Source organism: Labeo rohita, chromosome 13 (genome assembly GCF_022985175.1).
Source record: "Labeo rohita strain BAU-BD-2019 chromosome 13, IGBB_LRoh.1.0, whole genome shotgun sequence".
Lineage (NCBI taxonomy): Eukaryota > Metazoa > Chordata > Actinopteri > Cypriniformes > Cyprinidae > Labeo > Labeo rohita.
This window is the reverse complement of record NC_066881.1, coordinates 5241643-5266644: the sequence shown is the minus strand read 5'-3', so window position 1 is coordinate 5266644 and position 25002 is coordinate 5241643. Positions and strand designations below refer to the sequence as shown.

Genomic DNA, 25002 nt, shown 5'->3' with positions numbered 1-25002 from the left:
AAACAGTGTGTTGAGAGTGACCTGATGTTAAAGAGCCCACGCTCCATTTGTAGTTATATTTAAAGCCTTGTTTTTATGTAAACACTTACGTGACTTTATATATCGCATGTCTTGGCACGCAGTGCAGGAAACAACCAAAAGCACAGCGCGGTCTCTGTGCGTTAGAGCTCGGTTCATGTTGAATCGTGGTCGTAGTGGTCTGCGCTTTTCTGCGTCCCACACATCTCACCCCCCTGCTTTGGTTGGAACTTGATGTGGCCCATCGCATTGTGCAAGACGCGACCTGTTATGGCCACCACTACTTCCGGGTTTCAGCAGTCTGGTCCAGATTCAGCTGCTGAGCCGCGTTCAACACACACTCATTGTACACAAACGGGGAAAGGCAGCTCGCAGCATCGATCGTGGCTCCTTTAAGAAAAACTAAGCCAGAATTATCAGCCCACCTCCTCTTGATCTCATTTAGAAGCTATTGCATAAAAAATCAACTCAGGAGCCGAGAGTGATCAAAGAAACGAGAGAGAGCTTCATTTTTGTGCATTTGAGTAGTATTCTCGTTAGGGGTGCTAACCAGTGGAAGCGCGCAGAGGATCATCATTCATTCAGCACTTTGACAAGCTCGCGTTTGATTGATTGACAGCCGGAGTGGCAAAAAGCCATGAGATGCGCTAGTTTTGTTTGAAGGGCTATTTTCATACTGCTTTGGAAAAGAAGATTTTGCTCGATCCTTGTCGCTGTCCACGGGAAAGAAAGCGAAGGGGACCTATTCGCTGAACGCGCCTGGCTGAACTTGTGGTGAAGGACTGGCTTCATCGCTCGCTTGAAACAGGCAGTTGGATTTTTTGGGAAAACATATCCCACGTTTGGAATTTGCGTGCTTATTTCCTATTCACCCTGGCCTCATAGGGGATATATTTTTGATTAAAGGAAGCCGAGGGAGTGTGGAGGGCGATGGCGCAGAGGGTACGTATCCCGAAAAGTTTCTTCGACTCCGTATTGTTGAATGCAGTTGGAAATACTGAAACGTGGCCGATGACAGTCAGCCTCGCAGTCAAACTTTCTCTTCTTTTGCCTGCCAGTTTTGTTGCTACATTAAACTTTACATCACTTACATTCATGCATGTGTCTTTGTAGAGAATTTTGAGACACTGAAACATTTTTTTTTTTTTAAACAGAATACTCTGTAATTACGCTTGACAGGAGCAATTCCTATTTTTTAAACCATACTTTTACCATACGCACTGCACTTGTTCAGGTTTCTTTAATTTCTCAATGAGAATAAATTATAAAAAAACTTTGAAACTATTGGAATTGCTCAACTCTCATAACTAAAAGTTATTACAATACATGTTATGATAATACATTGTGCAGGAACATTAATAGGAGTTCAACAAATTAAGCTCAGCAATATTATTTTTATATTCTATATAAAATAGCCTTATTTTTTAAAAAGCATTACAATGAAACATGCTTGGGCGCATGAACTTGTAAAGTTGACATTTACGACTTGGCCACTTTTTCTTTACGTTTGTAATCAAATGTAAACAATCACAAAGTAGATTTCATCGCAACCCTCCGAGCTTTTGCTTTTGATGGTGAAAGTACAACAGCACCCTGCTGTCTTGCTTACAACTCTATAGATTTAAAACTCAAATGTGTTATGTTCTCATCATCACACTTTCCCTACAATATCACGAAACTTATAATAATTAAGATAAATTATCAATGTCACTTATAGATTATTTTAAATAAACTAATTAAATATTCTATTGAACTGTTAGGCACGATTGGGCAATGTAAATTTGTTTAATTATACTAATCCTAAAAGTGTTACATATGTTAATATTTGAACTATAGTGTATAATACATTTAGTTATAATAACCTATGTATTACACAGTTATTACATGCAAGTGCCATTACTTATTACTTCAGTTGCACTTGTAAAAATAGAAAATCACATAAAAAGTGGCACAACAAAACACTGCACAGTCGTGTGATATTTTTGTGTTGATCTCAATAAAGCTGTAGCCCAGTACTCCATGTTGATGTGTCCGACGCTGTACTCTAAGTCTGTCTGTTTTTGTCTTTTTAAAAAGCATATGAGAGTTTTGCAACAAATTGCATTTTTAGCATTTATTGTTAGAACCACGAGATAGTCTGCATGTACACTTGATATTTTTAATTACTAAGAACAAAGTGTTTTCATTTCGCAACAGCTATACTTTTTTTTTTGCCCGAGAACACCCGATGTTGCTACCATTTATATTTCTTTTAGTGTAGTTTTTTCTATGTATATATTGTGTAAGAGGTAAAAGTGACAACATGGGAATGTTGCCCTTCGTGTGTGTGCAGTACGAAGATATACCCCACTATGGGATGGACGGAGTAGGAATCCCGAGCACGATGTACGGGGACCCGCACGCCGCCAGATCCATGCAGGCTGTTCACCTGAATCACGGGCCCCAGCTCCACTCTCACCAGTACCCGCACACAGCCCACACCAACGCCATGCCGCCCAGCATGGGCTCATCCGTGAATGACGCTCTAAAAAGAGATAAAGACGCCATTTACGGGTACGTGTAGATAGCCAAGACATATATTTTATGATGAACTTTGCCAATAACACATTATCTGACCCGTAATAGTTTCTGCGCAGGAACATATTGAGAACTTAAGGCGCCATGAATGTTTAATCTTTTTAAAAGTTATTTTTATTCTGAAAGTGTTCCCCTCTCACTTTTATATTAGTTCACCATTTTAAAAGACAGTTCTGACTGTTCGTTTTGTCTTTCTTTTTGTGACAGATGGTGTTTTTTTTAAAATTATCTTGTCAAAATTCTAATAAATTGTTTTAAACTTAAAAATTAAACTTGATAAATACAGAGTTTTAGAAAAACACCACTGCGCATAAAACATAGATGTGTATGTTGTATGTATATATAACTTTTTTAATTGTTTAAACTTTAGGCCTAGTTATTAGTTAAATGGATAAAATACATTTTTGGACAGCTTCGCAAAGTGGTTCCCGTGAAAATTACAATGAACACTCTCACAAAACCATAAAGGCTATTTTCCACATAGTTTATCTGTTCTAGTCATAAATTGTGCGAACATATCTGGATGTGCGGAGTTACTCCAAATGCGCCTATATACAAAAGCTGCTCGAGCACAAGAGTTCTCATCACAGCGCTGTATATAAACGTTGTTGTCGTCCAAAACAAGCTATTGAACTTACTCTCATTCATTATAAATTAGATACGTCCCTAAACATTTACACAACATATAGGCCCACTATTTGAACCATGGTTAAATTGCATGCTTGGCCTAGACTCAACGTGAGCATTTCTTAGATGCTGTGACCTCGTAGCCCACTGTTTATATTGACTGCTGTATTTAATAATACGTTCAGGAATCCAAGTTACCTGTGATTTGACACAGTATTATACACAACTAACAAGCTCGTTATAATGCAAGTCACAATAAAATAATCGACATGAACGTACGTTTAAACACTTTATATCTATATTATGGTCGCGCACTGATAAGCACGTACTTTTGTTTGGTGACCAATTAAAATGAGTTAATTAAATCTAAATTTCTTAAACGCAAATTAGATTGTTCTAATGCTTTCAGAAGTGACCGCTCATACACTGAGAAGGAGTTGTAAACTCTTATAAAATGTCATGTGCTAATCCAGAGCTTTCCCCGCACTGACCTCTTGTGTTTTTTTATTCCAGGCACCCTCTGTTCCCACTTCTAGCACTGATTTTTGAGAAATGTGAATTAGCCACTTGCACACCTCGAGAGCCCGGTGTGGCTGGGGGCGATGTGTGTTCATCAGAATCTTTCAATGAGGATATAGCAGTGTTTGCAAAACAGGTCAGAAGCTGTTTTATGGGCAAAAAAAAAAAAAAAAAAAAAAAAAAAAAAAAAAGTTTTTGCATATTTTATTGTGTAGTTGCTGCGTTGATGAACTCTTTGTAACTTTAAATCATAACACACTGGCTAACTAATGCTTTTAAATATATTTCTTAATTTTTTTTTAAAGAAATATTTTTTTTCTCACAATTTTAAATTATTTACATGCATATCGTCTCAGATTCGAGCAGAAAAGCCGCTATTTTCATCAAATCCCGAGCTGGATAATTTGGTGAGTGCAAGTTATTATTATTATTTTGTATTTGCCTAGAAGAGTTTTAATTTATAACTTTTATAAAATATTCAGAAAATGTGCTTCTTGATGGCATTGCTAATCGTTATGGATAACTTTTTTTTTTTTTTTTTTTGGTAAGAGTTCAACATTTTTAATGCTAATTATTATTTTTTTTTTTTTTAGTATTAACGCTTTATGTTGACGGAGGACACAACTCCCTGTCATTAAAACAGGGACTGAAGTGATAATTTATGCATAAATGAAGTATAATTTGATTTAATTGCGGTGCATTGTCTAGAAAGCGATCTCAAGTCAGAAATGATGCAAAATCTCATAAATCGCTTAATTTGCTTGTAATTGTCTCGGACCTGTTTGTTTCGTCACATTTAAAGTTAACTTTTTTCTTCAATGTCAATTTTCCCCAGATGATACAAGCCATTCAAGTTTTACGGTTTCATCTTTTGGAGCTCGAAAAGGTAATCAAAGTTTACCCCAACTGGCCGGTCCTCTCTTCAAACCTATGGGCCTCATCTGCATAAATGTATTTTTCCTGGTCTGTTGTAATTAGTGTCAAAATCAATCATGCTGCCTATTTCTCCTCCGAGTTTAATTACAATGCAACCTGCTACCACGGCCACAGATATTTCATAGCAGTAATTTCAATGTTTCTCTGCATGCTGTGCCATCCTTGCGTATTTGTAAGCGGTTTTGTTCTTTTATCTTATAAAAATTGACCATCGTTATTCAGGAATACAGTCGACCACGCTGATGGCACGTTTTGCGCTCTTATCTGTTATCAGCAATACACTTTGGAGGAATTTTATCAACACCTGTTTCCACGTCGAGAGTGAGCCTATCAAGTGATTTATCGCCAAACCATATAGTTTTACAGTATTGAATACACTTAATAACCACCGGCTCCAAATCTCCAGATATTTGCATGAGCCTCCTGGGTTATGTTTGTTGAGATAACGCGGCCAAGCGATAGTTTGAGCATTCAGCAATAAATAAAGAATTCTCCCCTCGCCACTGAATGTCATCCACCATATTATTCCCCTGTAAAGAGGTGGTAATGAAATAACTAGACGAAATTAAACAGTTTACCTTAAATGTCAGTCAAGCAGGTCATCTCTCTAATGGCCACAACCCCGGGAGCAGATGAATTTAACACGGGTGTTGAATACGGTGTAGCCCGTGAGTCGTCTTGTCAGTGTCAATTTTCGGCGATATCTCTATTTTGAGAGGGAGTAAAGTTATTTCACATTCTGGATGCGTCTGATAGCTATCAGAGAAGGCCATTGGGAGAGGTTTTCCATGTCAATAGGAGTTCTGGATGCACTTGTCAACTCGCTGTGATGACCCTTTGTGATTTTTCCCCCCCTCCTTGCTTCCCTTGTATCTATAGGTACATGAACTTTGTGACAATTTCTGTCATCGGTACATCAGCTGTTTGAAGGGAAAGATGCCCATCGACTTGGTTATAGACGACAGAGAAGGAGGATCAAAATCAGACAGTGAAGAAATTACAAGATCATCGGGGCCCCTTGATCAGGTACGTGGAGGAGTCCATTTCTTTTCTGGCCATTCAGCTCGTCTTTTGGGTCACTTTCTCTGCCTCGCCGTTATTTGCATACGATTAAGGCTTTTAAATTCCATCGGATTGAAAAATTTGGAATAATGTGGCCCATTATTGCTTCATTACGGTTTGATCCCGGAACTGACCCGAGGAGATTAGCTCGTGAAAGCATTGCCATAAACTTGACCTGTTTCTTGTCGATTTTAATTTAGTCCTTTCCCTCTTCTTTTCTCTCGCCTGCCTTTTTTTAATCAAACCAAATGGTTAGGCTATCTATGGTATCTATTACTATCTCGAACCAAATGGAGACATATCTATAGTAGACATTTAGAGATTTGGTGCTTTGGTTTTCTGCTGTTGTTCACGCTTCATTAGTTGCCTTGTCAGTGTTTTTCCTCAGACGAGTGCGCGCAATGCTTATGAGCAACGTTCTACTCTCAGCCTTTTGAATAGCAGAAGCAGCGCGCGTTCGTGTTTGAGTAGTACTGTCATGCACTATTCTGTGTTTATAGGAAAATGTGTGGAATTCTGTTCCTTTGTGGCTTTTTAACTATGCGGCAGCTTGTACTTGTGGATTCTTTGACGTTTCTTCAACTCTAACGTACTTTCAATTCAACTTTTACGCGTTCATTGCTTGTATCTGGGAACGTCGCGTAATATTGATATATATTTTAAATAAATGACATGAGATTTGGGAGAGACAATTGTTTAAAAAAAATAATAATTGGTCATATTAAGGGGATTAGCAGATTCACCAGCATAAAAAGTAATGAAGCGATTAGGCTAAATAATTTAAATCTGTCATCTTCCATATGGCTGAGTGATCGAATAAAGCATTGACCAGTAGTAGCTTTCCAATGAGTGCGTCGGCCACCAGCTTTTTATATTAGGGCGAGAAAACCCTGTCCCATTCATTACCAAACAGGGACTCCAATAAAACGACCTTTGGCTGCTTTAGTCTTTTCCATCTCGGCTGTATTAATGATTATGTTAATGGACAGATAATGCATCTAATTCAAAGGAAGCATTAAATGGCATAATGTCAGTTGTGTTTATAAATCTTTTAAATTCCATCGGAGGGCACGTGTCAAAATTTTTGAACAGATGAATTCTTGAGCAGAGATGAATTTGAGCGATAAAAAAAAAATAAATTAGGCTTATATGAAGACCCCTGGGTATGCAGGTATATAACTTGATAAGAGCAATTTATGCTTTGCTGGAGGCCACGAATTTATATCTTTAATTGACTTTAAGATGAAGACATGTCCTATTTTTTTTTTTTTCTTGATGACGTGTAACACCTAAATATTAGGGTTAGTATTAAGTATTTACATCTTCATGAAAGTCTGATTCCCCAATGTAAGCTGACCAACTTTTCAGAAGTTTGCTAATGCGAGGTAGAATCTTTGTTTTTGTTTTATTATAAATCGTACATAAATGCCGCTGGTTGGGATGGTGCGCATTTAAAATTAGACGAGCTACTAATAAAACTCAAGTAAATGTAAAATTAAAAATAAGTTTAAGATAACTAGATGTTTTTGGTTAACAGCTACAGAGTTAAAGTTAACTTCATGGAGCGTTTGACTTTAGGTCCTATATGTATTTTACATCTCATTTTTTTTTTGTGGCTACATTTCTGAGCTTGCTAGGCGGTGACATCCCTAACGAATTTGCGTCGCTCATGCATTATCTCGTTCCATATGTATTTTTAATATATGCCCTCGGGCATAAAGTTGAATTGGACTGGAAAAAAATCTCCTTTGTGCAAATTCTCAACAATGTTAACAAGAGGGAGAGAGGCGGTTCATTTATTCAAAGGCCAATTTATTCCAGCAGGAATACTGCAGCATAAGAAAATCAGAAATATACATAGAATTTATTAAACTCCGTGGTCCAGCGCTGTGCTGTGTTTTCGTCCTCCGTGCAGCGAAGCATCGTATCAATAATGTCTCAACTCCAGCTTAGCATTGTTTTGCAAGTATCGAGTGAGGAGAAAGAGGGGCAGAGCTCAGGGGTGAAAAAGTCAGAGCCTCTCTCTCTCTCTCTGGTGAATGCGGCCCAGCCAGTTTGGATCACGTTGTTTTCCTCGTACTGCGCTGATAAACGCGCGGCCATATGAGCCTCAGGTGCCATATGAGCGGAGGGACTAGTTAGCAGCTAGTTAACCCCTTCACTGCGGCCTTCATTCTGGAGAATCCTGTTTAAGTTTTTTGACAGCTACCACATGTCACACTAAGTAATTACTACAATGCTTAAAAAAACAAACAAACAAACAAACAAACAAAAAACGTATAGTATATTAATCTAGTATTAAGTGGTATATTATTAAATAATATGAAAGTTACTGTAAAGTGTTCTATATTAAAAAAAAAAAAAAAAAAACTATTCAAAGGTGCCCTTAGTTGTTTCTTATTAATCATATTTATGATTAATATGTGTGATTAAATTAAACTTTTTAAAACTTTTTAAAACTGTTTCATACTTGATTAACCTCCAAGTGTATTCAACCTCAAATGTGTTCTTTTGGACACTTTTTGGAGAATTTTGTTAAGATTTTTTTTTTTTTTTTTTAACTACACAAGTAAAAAAAAGTTGTTTGTGAATTAAAATACTTACTTGTTTTAAACTCTTAATTCTCTAAGATGCATTTTGTGGGTGTAATAAGAGTAGCATTAACAGTAAAAATAACACAAAATTAAGTGAGATTATAAACTAGCTAATAGTTAAATAATTAGGTTCTTAATAATAGTAAAAAAAAAAAAAAAAAAAAAAAAAAAAAGTATAATTTCCCTGATTTAACACTTTTTATGCGTTTATTATCAAATAGACATTGAAGTCTTAAAACCTATGAAAAATTGTAAATATCTTATCATCTCAAGACTTTAAAACTAAAATGATTTTTCTTTTCTTTTCTTTTCTTTTCTTTTGGGAAAAGTTATCCTAGTTGAATCACTTTTATAATATATACATTTTTAACTTCTTACAATTCTTATTTGAATATAAAGAAGTGTGTTGTGCTACAGGAATAATTTCTATGTTGAAGCAACATTTACGAACATATAGATTTAGTGTCGTCAGAGTAATGACTTTATCTTTTGTTTCGGCATGTTTATTGCCTTCTTGTGCCTCAGTGCAAAGCAGGCTAATTTGTTTTCCGATTGGCTGGCTCATGGTAACTTGTTTATGACGTATTTGCTTCGTGCTGACGCTCACTGAAGGCAAAGTAAAGAGTCTGAATGCATTTCCATGGGCTGCAGCGTTTGCACAGTTGTCTTTAATTGCAGAGAGGCACTGCCATTTGCTAATGAACTCAACACCATGAAAACCTCTGCAGTGCTTAAGACTTCAGTACTCGAGGGCTCTTTAGATTATTCCATGCAGCCTGAAGAGGGGTTGAAATAATTGAAATGCTGAATAGTTTCCCTGTTTGCCGTTTCCTTGCTGTTTTGTTCAGAGCCAATTTAAAAAACTAAGGGTGTTATTACATAGTAAGCTATGTTATTGAGGTATTCCATATAGTGGCCACCCAGAAGTCACGCCATTTGTGTGCTTAATAATTTGTGATCCAAAATATAATTTTGTTAATAGCTCAGCTTTTAGTGAATGAGGATATAAAGGCATGCTGCATAAATAATTCCACTCTTTACCTGTCATGAGAGATTCTTTTACTCGTTGTTATATCCTCACTGTTGAATGTATCACGTATGCTCAAGAAAACATCTTTTTGCACTTTTAGATGAGAACTGAGTGCACAAAATCTGTTTTTATTCACTCTTTAGTTCATATTAGTTCATTAGTATTTTGTGTGTTTTTGCCGTGAATCAGAAGTAATGTCTTTTTAAGTATAGATTATTTTCTTCTTTATAGTACACCAGTTGGGCAATGTCTAAATTATTACTGTGCTATAATCATAGTGTTTGTTGAAGTAATGAGAAGGCGAGATCCCTCGCTCTTTATCTGGACAAATGGTGGCTGCTGTCAGTGATTCAACAAGTGATATAAAGAACAAACGTGACTATTTTATCCTTTGAAAAAGTGGCACGGGAATATCAGATTGTGGTTGTTAAATCTGATTAGTTAAATTGAAAACAGATATTATGCATCGAGTTAACTGCTGTTTTAAAAGAGACGCACAGAGTTAAGTTCATGAGATTTGTTTGAAAAATGAGCCATATTTACATGCTGTTTATAAACATCTAATGTTGGTTATATTCTTCATAAGTTTTCCATAGTTAAACTTCTTTGCAATTCTATTTTACTTTTTGTTTACATCATTTGTCTCAACTTTGTAATTTCAAGAAATTAAGCTTGAGGATCCCACTACGAATTGTTTTTTAAGCCAGTGATGTGAAAGCTATTGTAATTAAAGGAGATGTGTGATTATCCTGCAGTGCCGTTAAGGGTGACTCTACTCGTTTTTAAACGAGATCTCACCCACAGGCCATTTTAAGAGATTTCGCTTTCTCTGTAGACCACAACCAAGCAGATTTTTTTTCAGCAATTATTCCCCCCTCCCCAATTTTGCTCCATTTTGCTTTGTAAGATTTGTTAAAGGAGGTGTTTGGGGGATTGGACTGTTCTAGCATTCACCCTCCCTTTTTTGTTTCTGTGCATGCCATTACCACATCCATTCATTTAAGAAGCCCTGATGTTTTTTGCGCAGAGTTGAACCAACAGCCACGTGGTCTGTTATCAACATTGAGGATCTCAGCCTTATCAACAAGCCGGAGTAAACAAATAAACAAGTGTCCTGAACAGATTTAGTTTTTTGGTTGCAATCCACTGGGCAAAGTTCATGTGTGAATCTTGTGCTTCCCAAGTATTTCCCAGCAGAGCTTGAGTATTTTAGTGAGCTTGTTCAAGTGTCCTTGCTAATCTTGTTTGATGAGGCATATAAAAACTCTCTCTCTCTTTCTCGCTCTGTGTGTGTGTGTGTGTGTGTGTCTCTCTCCCTCTCTCTCTCTCAGTCCGTTTTGTTGTGCTATCTAGATGAAGCCAGAACCAAAAATAGTACAATGTGACACTGGTGGGTCTGTGTTAAAAAAAAAAAAAAAAAAAAAAAAGGGGGAGTGAGAGAGAGAGCATTCACTGTGGCATGAAATTGTAAACATATACTGTTTATGAGTTTTCTTTCCCCTGTGAAGTCTACAGTAACCTGAAACATTTTTCTTTATTATTATAAATGAATTGGAAGCCCAATATTCTTTGCATGAGTGCGTGTATAATGTGCAGAGAAAGAGAGCTTCCATCTAAGACCCAACACAATGAAAATGCAATGAATTGGAATGCCTCACCGATCATAGCAGAATCAGAATTTCCAGCAAGGAAAATCTTTTCATGGCGAATTAAGTGGTGGAGGAAGAAAATGGTAATGAAAAAAAAAAAAAAAAGGGAAAGGCACAGATGACAAACGCTGCTCCCTGGGCTACGCACTGCAGATTTAAGAACTTTAGCTAAAGCTATGCAGAATAGAATGTGGAAAATTGAATTTACTAAACAATTAAGCATTGAATTAATCTACATCCTGCACTTGAGAGAGAGAAGGACATAAGGAGGGAGAGAGAAAAGGAGCAAGGGAAGAGAAAACATGTGGAGGGGGAGGGGGACGAAGCCACCCAAAAAAAAAAAAAAACACGACTGAATAAATCCTAGCTAGCTCATTAGAGAGACAGTGAATATATCAAGTGTGTTGTTGTGTGCAGCAGGACAGCATTCTCTCCGCCACGGCACTCATCTCTCCCGTAACCATCTGCATCCACACCGCCTCCACCCGCTGTTCATTTTGGCCCACATATTTACTCCTTCGCTTATGCGCCTGTGCGGTTTCCTCCGGGTGTCTGCTCGCTGGTGGACTGCTTTGCGTTTTGGGTGTTTTTTTTTTTTTTATTAATTAGCTGTTAGATCTGTGGTGGACGAGATTGTTGGGGCAGTTATAAATAGACTCGAGTGCACCCTGGAGATGTCACTCACCCTCGGCCGAGACCCTCCCCCATTCCCATGGGGCCGAGCGGCAGCCTCCCACAAGCCCCGCTGCTCTTTTGTTCAATTACAGTTAATGCAATAGTTTGCTATTTTCTCGTTCTAATTATATTTTCAAGTGGGATTTGTTGTGCGTAAAAAACATCCTTTTACGTGTGGAGGCTCTGGGGTTCTCGGTCTCCAGGGTGCTGTACCATTCTTTTCCACAAAGCTCTGAATAAACAAGTTCCCTCCATTTTTTTTTTCTCTCTCTCTCTTTCTTTTACAAAGGGTTGTAGAAACTGGCAATTTCAGTTTTAACTGTTTGCTCCCTGGGCATGTGTTCTAGATTACCTCTTACGGCATACTTTTGGTATGCTGCAGAATACACCATTTTTTTTCCTGGACATTTAAAAAAAAAAAAAAATCTAGAGTGGCTGGCACTGTTATGCCTGAAGTTTTTAGAAGAGTTGTGGCAAGTCTATAAAATGCATTTTATTTTATTTTATTTTATTATTTCTAAAAAGTGTTGTTTTAATTTCAACAGCAAAGCATATATAACAGAGAAGAATATTCACATTTGTCTTTACTTTTTATTTTCTTTGCACAGTCATGTTTGTGCATACATAATAATAAACAATCTAGATTTCCACAGAAATGAAAAAAACCACCATTCCCCAACTTCTGGTTATTTAATATTTTGTCTGTTTTAATTATACTTTTAGCTAGCAATAAGCATACAGTATTCTTGATTACGTTTAGCACATTTATTCATGTTTACACACACAAAGTTCCTAGGCCTGCTATTGAGAGTTATCATCACTGATACGCATCTCTTTACATCAGAAAAGATGCTGCGGCCTTCATCTCATATTTTCCTCCCTCAGTTAATGTTACTTTTGTGGAGGCACCCAGTGATAAGAGGCAACATCTGTTTTGTTCTATAGTACAAGTAGAGCCTGCATGGGGCTGAGTGTGTGCAGGCCCCGGCTCGCCATTGTTCCGTCCACTTCTCTTTATCCCCATGTCTGCTCCATTTGCCACATACCATCCGCCCAACAGCTGACACTTTCTCTCTATTATACACCTAAGCTTAATTGTCAATAGGATTTCTCTCTTTTTTTTCTTCCTCCTCTTCCCAACTTCAAGGAGAATGGCTCTTATTTGATTTCATTTTGATTCGCTAGGCCAGCGACCAGCGAGCAGGCACACACGCACACACGCACACACACACATACCCTCCCTCGCTCTGGGATATAAGAGTGGTGACTGACTGGCTCTTGTTGTATTCAGAGATCTCAAGTTAGCTAGTGCATGTGTGTGGACAGGCGTACACATCTTAGCTGCTATTGCCAACTCTTCGTTTGCTGTTTTTATTTTTCGTTTCTGGACTATGGACATTTTGTCTTGGGTAATACAACCTTTTTTGCTTTTGAGTCTAGTGTGTGTTAATTAAAATAGAGCTGTGTTTTTCCTTTTGCTACATTCTGTTCTGTGAAGTGAGAAATGTGTCAGTGATTGTGTAAAATGCTCAGTGACAGGGTTTGGTCCATCGCTCTTGTGAGCTGTGCTGACTGAATTGTCGTGTGAGGTTGTAGGGCCTGGAAAGAGGATGAAAAACAATGAAATGAGGAACATCTGATAAAACCAGCTGTCTTTGTAGCATGGGACTGTAGCCTGTGTGTGTTTCTCTGTGATCTGATGCCTGATTGTGTGCCTCATTCTCTCTCTTTCTCTCTCTCCCTCTCCGCATAGACTTCATGGAACAGAGACCATGACGATACAGCTTCTACACGCTCTGGGGGAACACCAGGACCATCCAGCGGAGGACACACATCGCACAGTGGCGACAATAGCAGCGAACAAGGTAAGGATCTGAGATGTCGTTTGATGCATATGTAAGGGCTAATGTATAGACTATCATTAACATAAAATAATGCTGCCTGGCATCTTACACAGTTACCAGTTAAATAAATTAAAGGGCATATTGATTTAAGTTTATTAGTTTGTTATGTAAGAGACCACAGAGTGGCAGGGGAGAAACTAGAATAGTTATGTAGAAAATATGCGATTAGTTGTGATTAGTTAGCATGCCTGTGAGTGGCCAATCAAAGTCAGGTATTCTATGGAAATGTCACTGTCTGACTATGCAGATGTGTCCAGTTTACCATCTGAAGCCGAGAGAGCATAAGAGAGAGTTAAAGCAGATGTTTAGGCCGCTGCTGGCCGGTGGTGTGGCGTAGGTCCATCAGCTGGTTGTGATAAGACTGCATTAATGAACCTTCCTCTGGGCCCATCTGGTCAGGGTGTCTGAAGAAAGCCGCTGGTGATGACAGTCTAACAAAAGAGCTTTTACAGTGATGGAGCTTTATTTAACGTTCTGGTATATTCCAGACCAAGATTCTGGAGCTTTCAAAGAGAAAAGATATATTCTCCAAAAAAATAAAAAAGTAAAATAAATCTTCTCGGTAGGAATTGTCTCTCAGTGGAATGAAAGCTAATGAAAGCCAACTTCACTTACTTCATCATGTCAACAAAATTCAAACTATAAAGAGAGTCATCAGATGTTCTGCGCTGTGATTGGCTAGGTGTGTGGTTCAGCCAACGAGAGGCAGTGTGGGAGGTGCCGGATGGAAGGGTGGAGGAGGGTTTCAAACAAACTGTAGGCAAAAAGCAACTTCATTTATTATTGAAAGGGATGTCAAGGCAGCAGTTTGAGGGCTGCACAGCCAGCAGGCAAAGCAGGATGAGAGCAGAAAGGACCACATTATGTTCCAGATGACTGAGCAACGATTTATATACCAGTGCTGGTTTTCTCCCTCCACAGAGAAGGAGAGCAATAAGAAAGAGGCCGGCCGGGCCTAGTCGGTCAGATGGCCAATGACTAATGGCCCGGTTGCTCGCCACACTCTGATTGGATGCCTTAATGAGCACATTTTGTGCCGAGTTTGGGCTCCTGCTCGCGGTGACCTTTGCTCTTTATTGACCAAAGTGACACGTCATTTTTCACATACTTCCAATTATCGCCAGGCTTTTAATGTTCACCCCCTCCTTCCTCCCCTCGTGTTCCCTCACCCCAGTGTTTTGGGTGAGTGTTTGTTGTTTTGTACGCTAGCGGGAAGGGCCGCAGAGAGGCTGAGCTATGAACCTGGACGTATGCTGAGTGCGTTCAGCATCAACAATTGACCCCGAGCACTTCAGCCCCTTCAGTCTTATTCACGCCAGTGGAGGTTTAGTGGAAGTATTATGTTAATGTGGGTTAATTGCTGATTGTGTAAAGCAGTGCTGCTAACCGTATTAGCATGTTCTGTAAGGAGTGACTTCATAATCCCAATAAGACCATTATTCTGCTGTTGGCCAAGAAACTCATGCCAATATGTCCCCAACTGGTCCCCTCTCCAGCGCCTAAGACTTTTTTCTTTCTGTACTCCGCTTCTTTCAATGTGCTTGCGCTTTATAATTAGCATTAACAAGCTATCTATGTTGAAAATATCTGCACTACTGTAAAAAGGGTCGATACTGTGCTTCTATGCAGAAATGGCATCATAACAAACAAGGACAAGCCTTCAAACTGCATAGGAACATTGTACCCACATGCATAACATAGTACATCTGCAACCCATCAACGTAGAGATTGGCATCATAGCTGATGGTTCCAGTGGTTGCCATCTGCACCATGTTTTCCATACCGCACCTAAATAGCATCTCAGTATGACTGAGGACAGCATTTTCCTTGTTCGTGATTCTGTACCCTTCAAAGTGTGAGTGTCCCCTTAAGGGGGGAGGATAAAGCCCAGTCCTCCCTCTCTGCGCTCACAGAAACTTTCTTAGCGGAGTCCAGCAGAGACTCAGCCCGGCCCATCTCTAATTAGAGCCCGTTTATTAGTGTAGTGTGCTCGTATGCACCCGCCTTTGTTTAACAGCCGCCCTCTCGGGGGACATCTTCTTGAATTGTATCTTGAAGCCATTTTTTCAGAGCGTCCACCCTCAGTGGGTAAAAAGAAAACAAATCATTATTATGGACTGTTGAGTATTGCTCACTCTGGACTCTTGGCAAGGCCAGCGCCCACCCAGATTAAAAGAGACACCCTTGGGCTGCAGCGAGAACGCAGGCGATATGAGCCCTACCAAAAAGGGGCAGGGCGCGTGGAAAATGACATGCTCTCACATACGCAGAGATCATGCTGAGTGTTTTGAAAGGCTTTGGGTTTCCTCTGCCTCATCAAAGGGTCTGGGAACAAGGTGATGACTACAGGAGTCAGATATGTATCAGCAATTACCAGGACCCATTTGCGAAAGGCCCCATGTGTGCCAAGTCAAATAGTTCCTGTGAGGCTCTTGTTATTGTCTGCATAAATTTACATGCACAGCCATGGACTCCAAAACTGGACTGCGGTAAGACTGTGGGAGCCAGTGAGGTCCTCAAAGCGAGTTAAGAAGTTCATTTACTTCGACCGAACTCGACAGGAATGACTATTGACGGATGAGACCGTTCAGCTGCGGTGTAAACAAGTCAATGTACAGTAAAAACCCACTGAAATGTGTGAAAAATTTGAAATGTGCCTGCCCGAATGTTACATGGACTCGTCTGGTGCTGTTACTTGTGTCGAGAAAAGCTGCAGCTAAACTTCATGCATCAAACTGATCATTATTTTGTTAGATTGATTGTGGTGAGTGCTGTTGTCATCATTGACTTAATGGTCAGTTTGCTACCGGCCTGTGTGAAGGTCAGTCTGTGCGAGAGCTCTCATTGGCTCCCGGCCACCATTTCCAATCTGCGATTGGCTGGCATCTGAGACTGACCAGCAGACATGGCCTCTGACAGGATGCCAACGAACCTCAGAGCCTAGATCCGCCCAGCGAGCCCCCGCCTCACGTGTTTGTCAAAGTCACCCGTTAATTGCAACGATTGTCCAGCAGACTGGAAGAACCCAGCCCCTTTCTCTCTCGCGCTTTCTTTCCGTCTCTGAGTGCCGCCTGCGTGCCTTTGCATTTCTCATGCGCTATTTTCAGTGCTCTCCTCAATTGCTGAGTGCACTACAATGCTGATCACTTTCCTTTTTGATTTTACAGCAGGGTCCTGGCTTTGTTTAGCTCAGTCACTTTGAGCTGTTAAGAGGACGCCTCCCCGTTCGCTTGCTGTCTGGATGCCCTCGCTCTTTGACTTTGTGTTTTTCGCTTTAATCGTGCCCGGTGTGTGCGAGTGTTGTGCTTCAAAGAGCGATAGGAGCTCTATGTTGTCATTCAGGTGTAGTCAGTCAGTGGTTGTTCCTGCCTCACTAGATTCTCCTCTGTGCATGCAAAAGTGCTGCACGCAGGAGGGGGAGGCTGAATGCTCTCTGCGCTCCCCGTGTATCAGTGGCAGCACGTTGGTGGAGTAATCTGGTTAAATCAGAGGCATAATGGCTGATAAAAGGTGTGCGGTTTTTATAGTGCAGGGATCTAAGAGCAGCACCGGGCGGCCCGAGCAGCCCCTGCTGTTTTTCTCTCTCATTCACATCACACATCACACATCACATCATACACACCCACAGAAGGAGCAGGGAAGCAAGAAAGAGAGGGAAAGACACAGAGAAAGCAAGGGATCACAGGAAAGAGAGCAAGGTGCCAATTCCAGTAAGTGTAGGTAAGTGTTTGGAAATGCATGTGCTTGACAGGAAGGATGAAATCAAAGAGCAGTCTCATCATGTTCTCTCTTCCAAGCCCATTTGCATGACGCTCTCATGAATTTCACATTGTCCCTGCAAATGGCTAAATTTAGCCAAAGTCAAGGAGATGCCAGCCGGCATCAGTGAGGGGCACGAATGGAGCCATGTCCTCGGTAGCTTTGTTAGGTTACCTAAGGGAAGGATGCAGCATGGGGAACCTAGGGGAATCCGAGCTGCTGGCGTGTTTATGACCCCACTGAATCTCAGTAGTGACGGCACAACCAACAAGCTACCACTTGTTTCTCCGAAAACGATCAGCGCCAATGGTTTTATGGCCCCGCTCCTGATAAGACTGTGTGTACGCACAGCGGTCCCATGGTGAAAAAAGGGGAAATGCCGCTGGTTCCCACACCAAGGGGCAGTTTGCCTTTGGGATTAGGCTGATGTCCTGTGTCATGTGGGAAAAGGAGAGTGAAAAGTGAGAAAGTGCAAGCAAACAACCTGCCCCCCTCCTTTCTCCTCATATATCAGCTGTTTCTTCTGCTTTCCTAATCATTGCCTTTAACTAGCTTTCATAGCCTGATTGAGCACCTTGTCTCTGGGCAGATAATACTCATAAAGCTGGTATGATAAAGTGTCACTGTTGTGTTTGCTCTTCTGTTTGTTCTGGGATTTAACTACTGCTGAAGTGCTTCTCTTCTCCCCCCACCCACGATCATGTGAACTCTGGCTATAGCACTGCTGACATCTTTCTCTTCTTCTATCCACTATTCTTTTATTCTTTAGTGCAAAAGTTTGGTTCAATGTGACAATGTTGCATCTCTCTTTGTTGTTGTGAAGTGGCCAATGTCAGTGCCTCTAGTGGCACCTATATGAATTGCAATTATTTAAACAACCCCAAATTGTCTCAACCTATGTTGTGGGGTGGGACTGCTTGTCTGATTTCACAATGGAAGACAGGAGTGTTTGAAACACATTTAAACGCCATCATTTTTGCAGTTCTCTACAGTGCCACTAGTAGTGCAGAAATTACACTCTTCACCTATAAGGATGTTTAGCCCCAGGGAGAGGGAGTTTTGGGTTGGACTCATTTGCTATGTGATGTTCAGTTTAAGTGGGAAGCAGATGTTAAATTTAGATCAAATGCTATAATTGTGGTGTGTTAATGATGTAGACACTTTGCATCTGTCTCCATGTGTACAGGAAGTCCTTCTAAACCAATCCTTTTTTGCTTGCCAAAACCAGATTTTTGGTGTTTGCTAAATATTCCCTTTACAGCCGCTCACGGTCATCATCGCTCATCTGCTTGCACATTCTCAAAACTTGAAATTCTTTCATCTCTTTTCACTCTTCATTAGATGTTTCAGATAGCAACATTAACATGTAAGTGCAGAGCAACTGCAGAACTATTGGAAGCTGAAATGGCCAGCAAAAAGAGTTTTTCTAGTAAATACTCAGGATGTCTACTTCATTCAGCGGTGATTCGTCATATGCAGGGTCACTGTCAAGAGGGGTCATGTTATGTTCCACAGTTTATGTTGCCTTTCCCAATCTGCTCCTAATAGCTGGGAAACCCCTTTGCTCCATTTGAAAAATCCCCATGCCGTGCCCCGTCATCTGATCTGTGCTGGAGAGGTTCATGTGAATTTGACAGAAATCAGCGCAGCTCATCACTGACGTGTCACAACGCATTAGGTCCCTGTAGAAGACCTGAATGAACATTACTCAGCACGACCTGGGAGTAGCAATGCGCACCCACCGGGCGTCCATCAGATACGCACACATCCAACTTTTCAGGAAAGAGCTGATATCACCCAAAGAGATATGCTATCATCGCTTGGCTCGCCTGATAGGGAGGGCAGGAAGGCCAAGGAGGGAGCTGAGGAGGAAGAGAAAAGAAGTGAGGGAGAACGAGGGGATGTTGGGAAGGAGTTTGAAGAACAGTGAGTGACAGTAAACAAACAGGGTTTAACTCTTTGTTCATTAATCAGGTGCTCTTGTGTGGCTGTGTCACATGCACTCGCCTTAGTTTATTTAGGGCTATGATAAAGAGATTAGCAATCTCTTTTTGGGGTTATTCTCTGCCAAAAAGACGTCTCTTGTTGACGATTCCCTTCTACAATATCCCCACTGACCTGCAGGAGCTATTCTAGTCCGCCATGATGAGCGCCTGATAGATTGGTTCCAAATAAAATTAGATTAAAAATATAAATCTTTCTGCAGCCATCGCAGGAAAAAACATTATCCCAGCAGGATAATCCTCCCGTGATCTGTAGGGATGTACATTCTTTCTCTAAGCAGGAGGCCAGTCTTTTTATTAGCGGTATCACAGTGGGTTCGAGTCCAGCTTAAAGCCACAAACAGTATTGTGCTAATTTTAGCCTCCAAAGAGGATGAGGATGAGTAGCCTGCTGCTAGTTTGCCATATGCTGCCCTACCGATAATACTGCGTGAGGAATATTTTCCTGCCGATAGCGACTGGGTCTGTGCGTGTGAGGTCCTGGGACTGTTACAAAGACATGTGAGCTACCCAGAAGTGATAGGACGAGGAGATGCTTGGTAGGTCAAATTGTACTGACTAATAGTCAGTTTTGTTTTCTTTCATATGTCAATCACATTTATTCACTTTTCCCTGACATGTAAATTTGCCCTGATGAATAATCATTTTTATATAGCACTTAACACCAAATGATTAAATTTGGACATGTCAGAATCTCATTCACAAAGACCGTTAATGCATGAAGCCTAACAAAGAACAAAGGAATTTGCCAGGCCTGTTTGGAGAAACCCCAGAAAGCCAATTTCATGTGAGCAAACACCACCAAAGCTCCATATTTGGGGAATTTGGCTTCCCTTGCACTGTGTGCTAAAGCTATTTGACCTTTGTATTTGTCACCAGAGACTTCTCACAGAGAGGGATTATTTGCTGGGGTGCTGGAGTTTTGGAGTGGTGGTGGACGAAGGTGTGTGCAGATAGAGACCGGTGCAAAAAGCACCAGGGGGAGGGCTGTGTTAACAACAGGCCGAAAGCTTGACCCAGGACTGACCCTTACTAAACAATCCTCTCCCAGAGCCCAGCCCTGGTCTTTTGACATGGATACCTGCTGAAGGGATTTAGGAGGAAAGATAAAGACCTCCTCGAGCGTTTTTTTTAAGATTTAAGGAGTGAAAGAGAGATAACAAACAAACAAAAGTGTGTATGCTTTTAGAGGGTGTGTATGTGTATGGAGAGAGGGTGTGTTTGCCTTAATGTGTGCTTGAGAGAGAGTGAATGCATGTGTGTGCGAGCATGCATGCACTTTTTTTTTTTTTAGAGTGGTAACCTGATCACCAGCCATGCCCTGGGAGCCCAAATGAGTCAAAGAATGGCAGGAACCAGAAAGATTCCCAGGTTGATAACCGAAAAAATGGCCAAAAAAGTCACAAGAATTGTTCCTGCTCTTTGTGGATATATATGTAAGTGCGTGTGTGTGAGTTTGTGTTTTGTGGTCTCAATAGAGGACTGCACAGCCGAAATGTAATGGTATCGCCCACGTCCAGCCGCCCCTGCTCTGTTGCTGTCAGGAAGCAGACGTTCAGCCCAGCTCTGTTTCCGTCACTTCCAGCCCTAAGCCTTATCTCCCTAGTTCACCCCAAGCTGATAGAACTACAATTCCCCCACATTCCCTCTGCTCCACTTCCTGCGGCCTCAGCACGTCTGACAGGGGTGAAACTGAGGCCTTCGTTAGACTGCAGTATGTATAGGCGTAATGGATTTGCCACTTTGAATGAAGGACAGCATATGAAAGACGGAAATGCCCCCTGATGTTGCAGTTCATCCTCGAATGCCTTTTTTCCCATGTCTTCATTTTTCCTATGTCTTTATTCTTAACCATTACTCATAACCAAGGGGTCAAGGTTTGGCTGTCAGCATGAGTGTATTAACCCCTGCTTGTAGAATGCTGTAACTACACCATTTCTCTACTGAGAGCCGATCAAAACAGGATTTGTATTCTGACTGATGCAGACATTTCTGTATTTAAATACGAGGTTTTTGTCTCTTAAAAGTGTAAAATGGATGTTGACGGCACAGCTATAGAAAAGTCAGAAGCAAAATGCTTGAAAGTGTAGTCGTGTAGTCAGTCTGTTTTCAGCATGTTAGGATGTAATTTTCCTGCGGCTTTGAAATGATTAGTCACAAGGCGTTTATGTCTTAGTTAACCGCCTTGAAAAATCCTAGGCAAGCAGATGCAACTGAGATGAATAGCAGTGCTAACTGCTAGGTTTCTCCAGCTTTTATAAACTCTTTGGGTGAAGCGGAGGTCTTCGTTAAACTGCGGTATGTTTAGACATCATCCGAATGAAGAGCAGCCTATCAAAGATAGAAAAGCCATTTGATGTTACAGTTCACTTGGATGACTTAATTTTTTTCCCTCCGTCTTTTCAGTAATAACAGTGCCGCCCTTCTTTACAAGCGGGGCTCATTGTGTGTAATTCTGCCATACAATTCACTCTCAATGTTAACTACATTTAACAAACGCAGGGGAAGCCAAGCAGGCTATTATTAGAAGTGAAATACCCTCACATTATCTACTGTACTACAGCCCAATGGATGGCGATACGCTGTAGTTGGGGAAAATCCCTGTGCATTAGAGCACTTATCTCAGCCTGTGTCATTTAGATAGCTGCCATGTGGAAAATTATCTGCCAGAAGCCAATAATGAAGACTGCCGCAGTTAACCACACGGCTCTGGTTCTGTTTCGCTCATTACCAAAATATACCAAAAAACACAAAGGAACAATACAAAACATTTTGTCTCCAGGCCCCTGTCTGTTACCAATATTGAAAAGTTGCTACGCTCAATTGAATTCTTATTTCAGCGTCAGATGATGAGTGTCACGTCTTTATTTGGCTGTGTGTGTGTATTGTTTCAGATTCACCTAGAGTAGATGATGAGAGGTTTAAAAGCGTTCAGATGAGTCGAATTCCGGGCAGATTGCTGCAGTAGTGCTGTTGTTGCGAGCCAGCGAAGGCTCTTAGCTTTTGTTGCGAGCCATGTTCCTTTTTTAAAAAACACTTTCCTCTCAGCCATCCGGTCTGCCTGGATATCGAACAAAGCTGGCCCTGGAGAAGGTGTCAAAAGCTGTCTGAGAGAGAGAGAGAGGGCGAGGGAGAGAGAGGGAGAATAGAGTATGTATACTCTTTGTGAGTGTGTGTGTGTGTGTGTGCTGCCTCAGTGGAATCAGAGGACTCTTAAAGTGTTCCCGTTTGAACCTCACCAGCCTGCCTTTTCTGCCCGCCTTATATCTTCAGATTAAAAAAAAAATTACAAAGGAGAAAAATCAATAGTTACACAGTAAAAGTGCTTGACATGAAAGGGTAAACTCAGGGCCCTACACTTTCATTTGACCGTTTTCCCCCCTCGACACACGGACCGGAGGAAGAATGAAAAGAGGAGGAGGGGAGGGAAAGGGGAGAGAGTGAGAGAGACCTCAGTTTAATGCTGTGTTTGTGCCCCTGGGCCTCAGTACGCTTTCCAACGTGTCGGGGGCTTCAGTGGAAGTGACCCCTACACAGACACGGACGAAAGAGAGCCGTAACATTTGCAATGACATTTTTGCCATCACCTGTGGGTATGTCAGCGGCCTGATCCCAGAGACCTGGGAATATGCATGAGGAGCTCTCAGCTAGGACTCACGCGGGCGACTCTGTTTAATTAGAGGCATTATAACACTGAATATGAGGCACATTATGCACTTATTACCCTCTCCGTTAGCCCCGCTGCGAGGCGATGACAGAGACGCACGAGGTACGGCTGAAAGACTTGTAATTACGCTCTTTTTTCTCTCCAAATTATGAATTACAGATCTGTCATTGTCATCATATGTGCAAGAAAAAAAGGGAAAAGAGCACTGTCATTATTTAAGATGCCGGCAGTTATTTAAAACTGTCATTATTTACTGTCATTATTTAAAATGAATCCTGGGTAATTACGGATTTTAATTATGACTCTCCGCAGATTAGTATTTACAGAGCTATTTTTTTTTTCGACGTAATTATAACATGAAAAAGTATTTATCTTAGCAAGTTCAGCATAAATACACAAATATGCACAGCTGTGCGTGGAAGTATCACAAGACGCAAGCGATCAAAAGGCAACATAACTAAAGATCTGCCACACTGCCACCATGTCGCATCTCATTAAACCCTCTGCTTTCCTTTATATTTATCCTTCCAAGTCAGAAACTAGAAGAGCTCAGGCCATTTTGCTAGAAGAGGAACTGATTGCAGTCAGCAGACCGCTGCTAATGTTTGTATGTATTTTAGGAACAGAAAATGTATGGTGGGGCAAGCGTGCACGGCAAGCTCCCCGCTAATCTGAGTGTCTCTTGTTGGGAATCATACCGCAGGAATTCCTGCATGTTCGGAATATTTTTGAGGTGGGAGGCGCTTGTGACCCATGCAAAGGGAACCCCCGCTGCCTGGTCCATTCTAACCATGTGAATGGCCTGAATACAATGAACCCGGCTTTATCTTTTCTTCCCCGACCCTCCCCTCTTCCCATTCGCCCACTCTCTTTATATGCAACTCTGTATGTGTGTGTGTGTTAGAATGAAGAGTGTGTGAACGTGTGTGAATGTGTGCATAGTGAAAAGAAGGCGGATGGCGGGCCCTTAAGGCTGAGGTTTTGCAGGACCAGGAAAGCCGTAGTACAGTCATATGAGAATGCTAAGGGAGAGTGAGAGAGCAGCACAGGTCGCCTGACTCCCTCCACAGGGAGAGGCCAGAGGTGCTCTAGAAATCATCCATGGACCAAATGTGGTGTAAAGCAAAAGCCAATCTGTTTCCACAGCCTGGCCCCATCCATCAGTCCATGGCCAATAAAATTTTGTCAAAACACTTCTTAAAATTGGGCAAGCTTCTTCTGTACTGCATGAGCTATGACAGCCTGACTTATAACCAGAGCCTAAAATTAACACTCGCCAAGTGCAAGTAAAAATCAGCGTTGGTGAGTATGAGTGCTACTCACCAGTTGGCCAGTAACTTCTTTTTTATTCATTTCTAACAATACCTGAGAATGTGATATGGTTTTGCACAATTATTAAATCGCAAAGACATTGTAATTATATCAATATATATAATCTGATGCACTGCGTGTTTGTGAGTAAATGCTGCTCCACACAAACTCCATCTCTGCAAGTGCTTTGAGGTTCAGTCACGTATAACGTGCTTTTGAATACATGTAATCATCATGGCTGATAAATCTGTTGTTGTTCAACAGTATTATAGGATATTTCTGTATTGATTTGTGCAATTGCAAAAAGGCAAAAATTACATTCCTGTTTTCCATTGCTTGGACAAACAGGTAGCCCATCCGCCAAACTCAAATTGTTAGTTTATCCAATGATGTTGTTTTTGTAATCCAGTTTGGTGCCACTAATGGCACATATATTGCATACATCACCTTTACCAGCAAGTTCTACTATCTATAGGTGCCACCATGTAAACCTAACCAACCAGCCTAAACTGTTCTTTATAGCAGAGGTGGTAGATCTCCATCTCAAAAACATCAACGTCATGAACACATCAACGTCTTGTAAATGAGCGTTTGACATAGTGACATGTAAATGTGCTCGATGGATCGGAAGTGCCACTCCGCTAATTTGCAAAGCAGCAGAAAAATGGCTG

At 40.9% G+C, this 25002-nt stretch overlaps 1 protein-coding gene across 2 annotated transcripts in view; it reads left to right on the top strand.

Annotated features, from left to right (window-relative positions):
• Nucleotides 1–322: 322 nt before the first annotated feature.
• Nucleotides 323–25002, top strand: part of meis1b (Meis homeobox 1 b) — a 60429-nt gene continuing 35749 nt past the window's right edge. For both annotated transcript variants that reach the window (XM_051125498.1, XM_051125499.1), the window contains exons 1-7: nt 323–960; nt 2351–2571; nt 3736–3877; nt 4098–4148; nt 4577–4627; nt 5557–5703; nt 13441–13552. In XM_051125498.1, coding sequence (XP_050981455.1) covers nt 949–960; nt 2351–2571; nt 3736–3877; nt 4098–4148; nt 4577–4627; nt 5557–5703; nt 13441–13552 — 736 coding nt within the window. In that variant the 5' untranslated portion in view covers nt 323–948. The remainder of the gene's footprint in view (nt 961–2350; nt 2572–3735; nt 3878–4097; nt 4149–4576; nt 4628–5556; nt 5704–13440; nt 13553–25002) is intronic.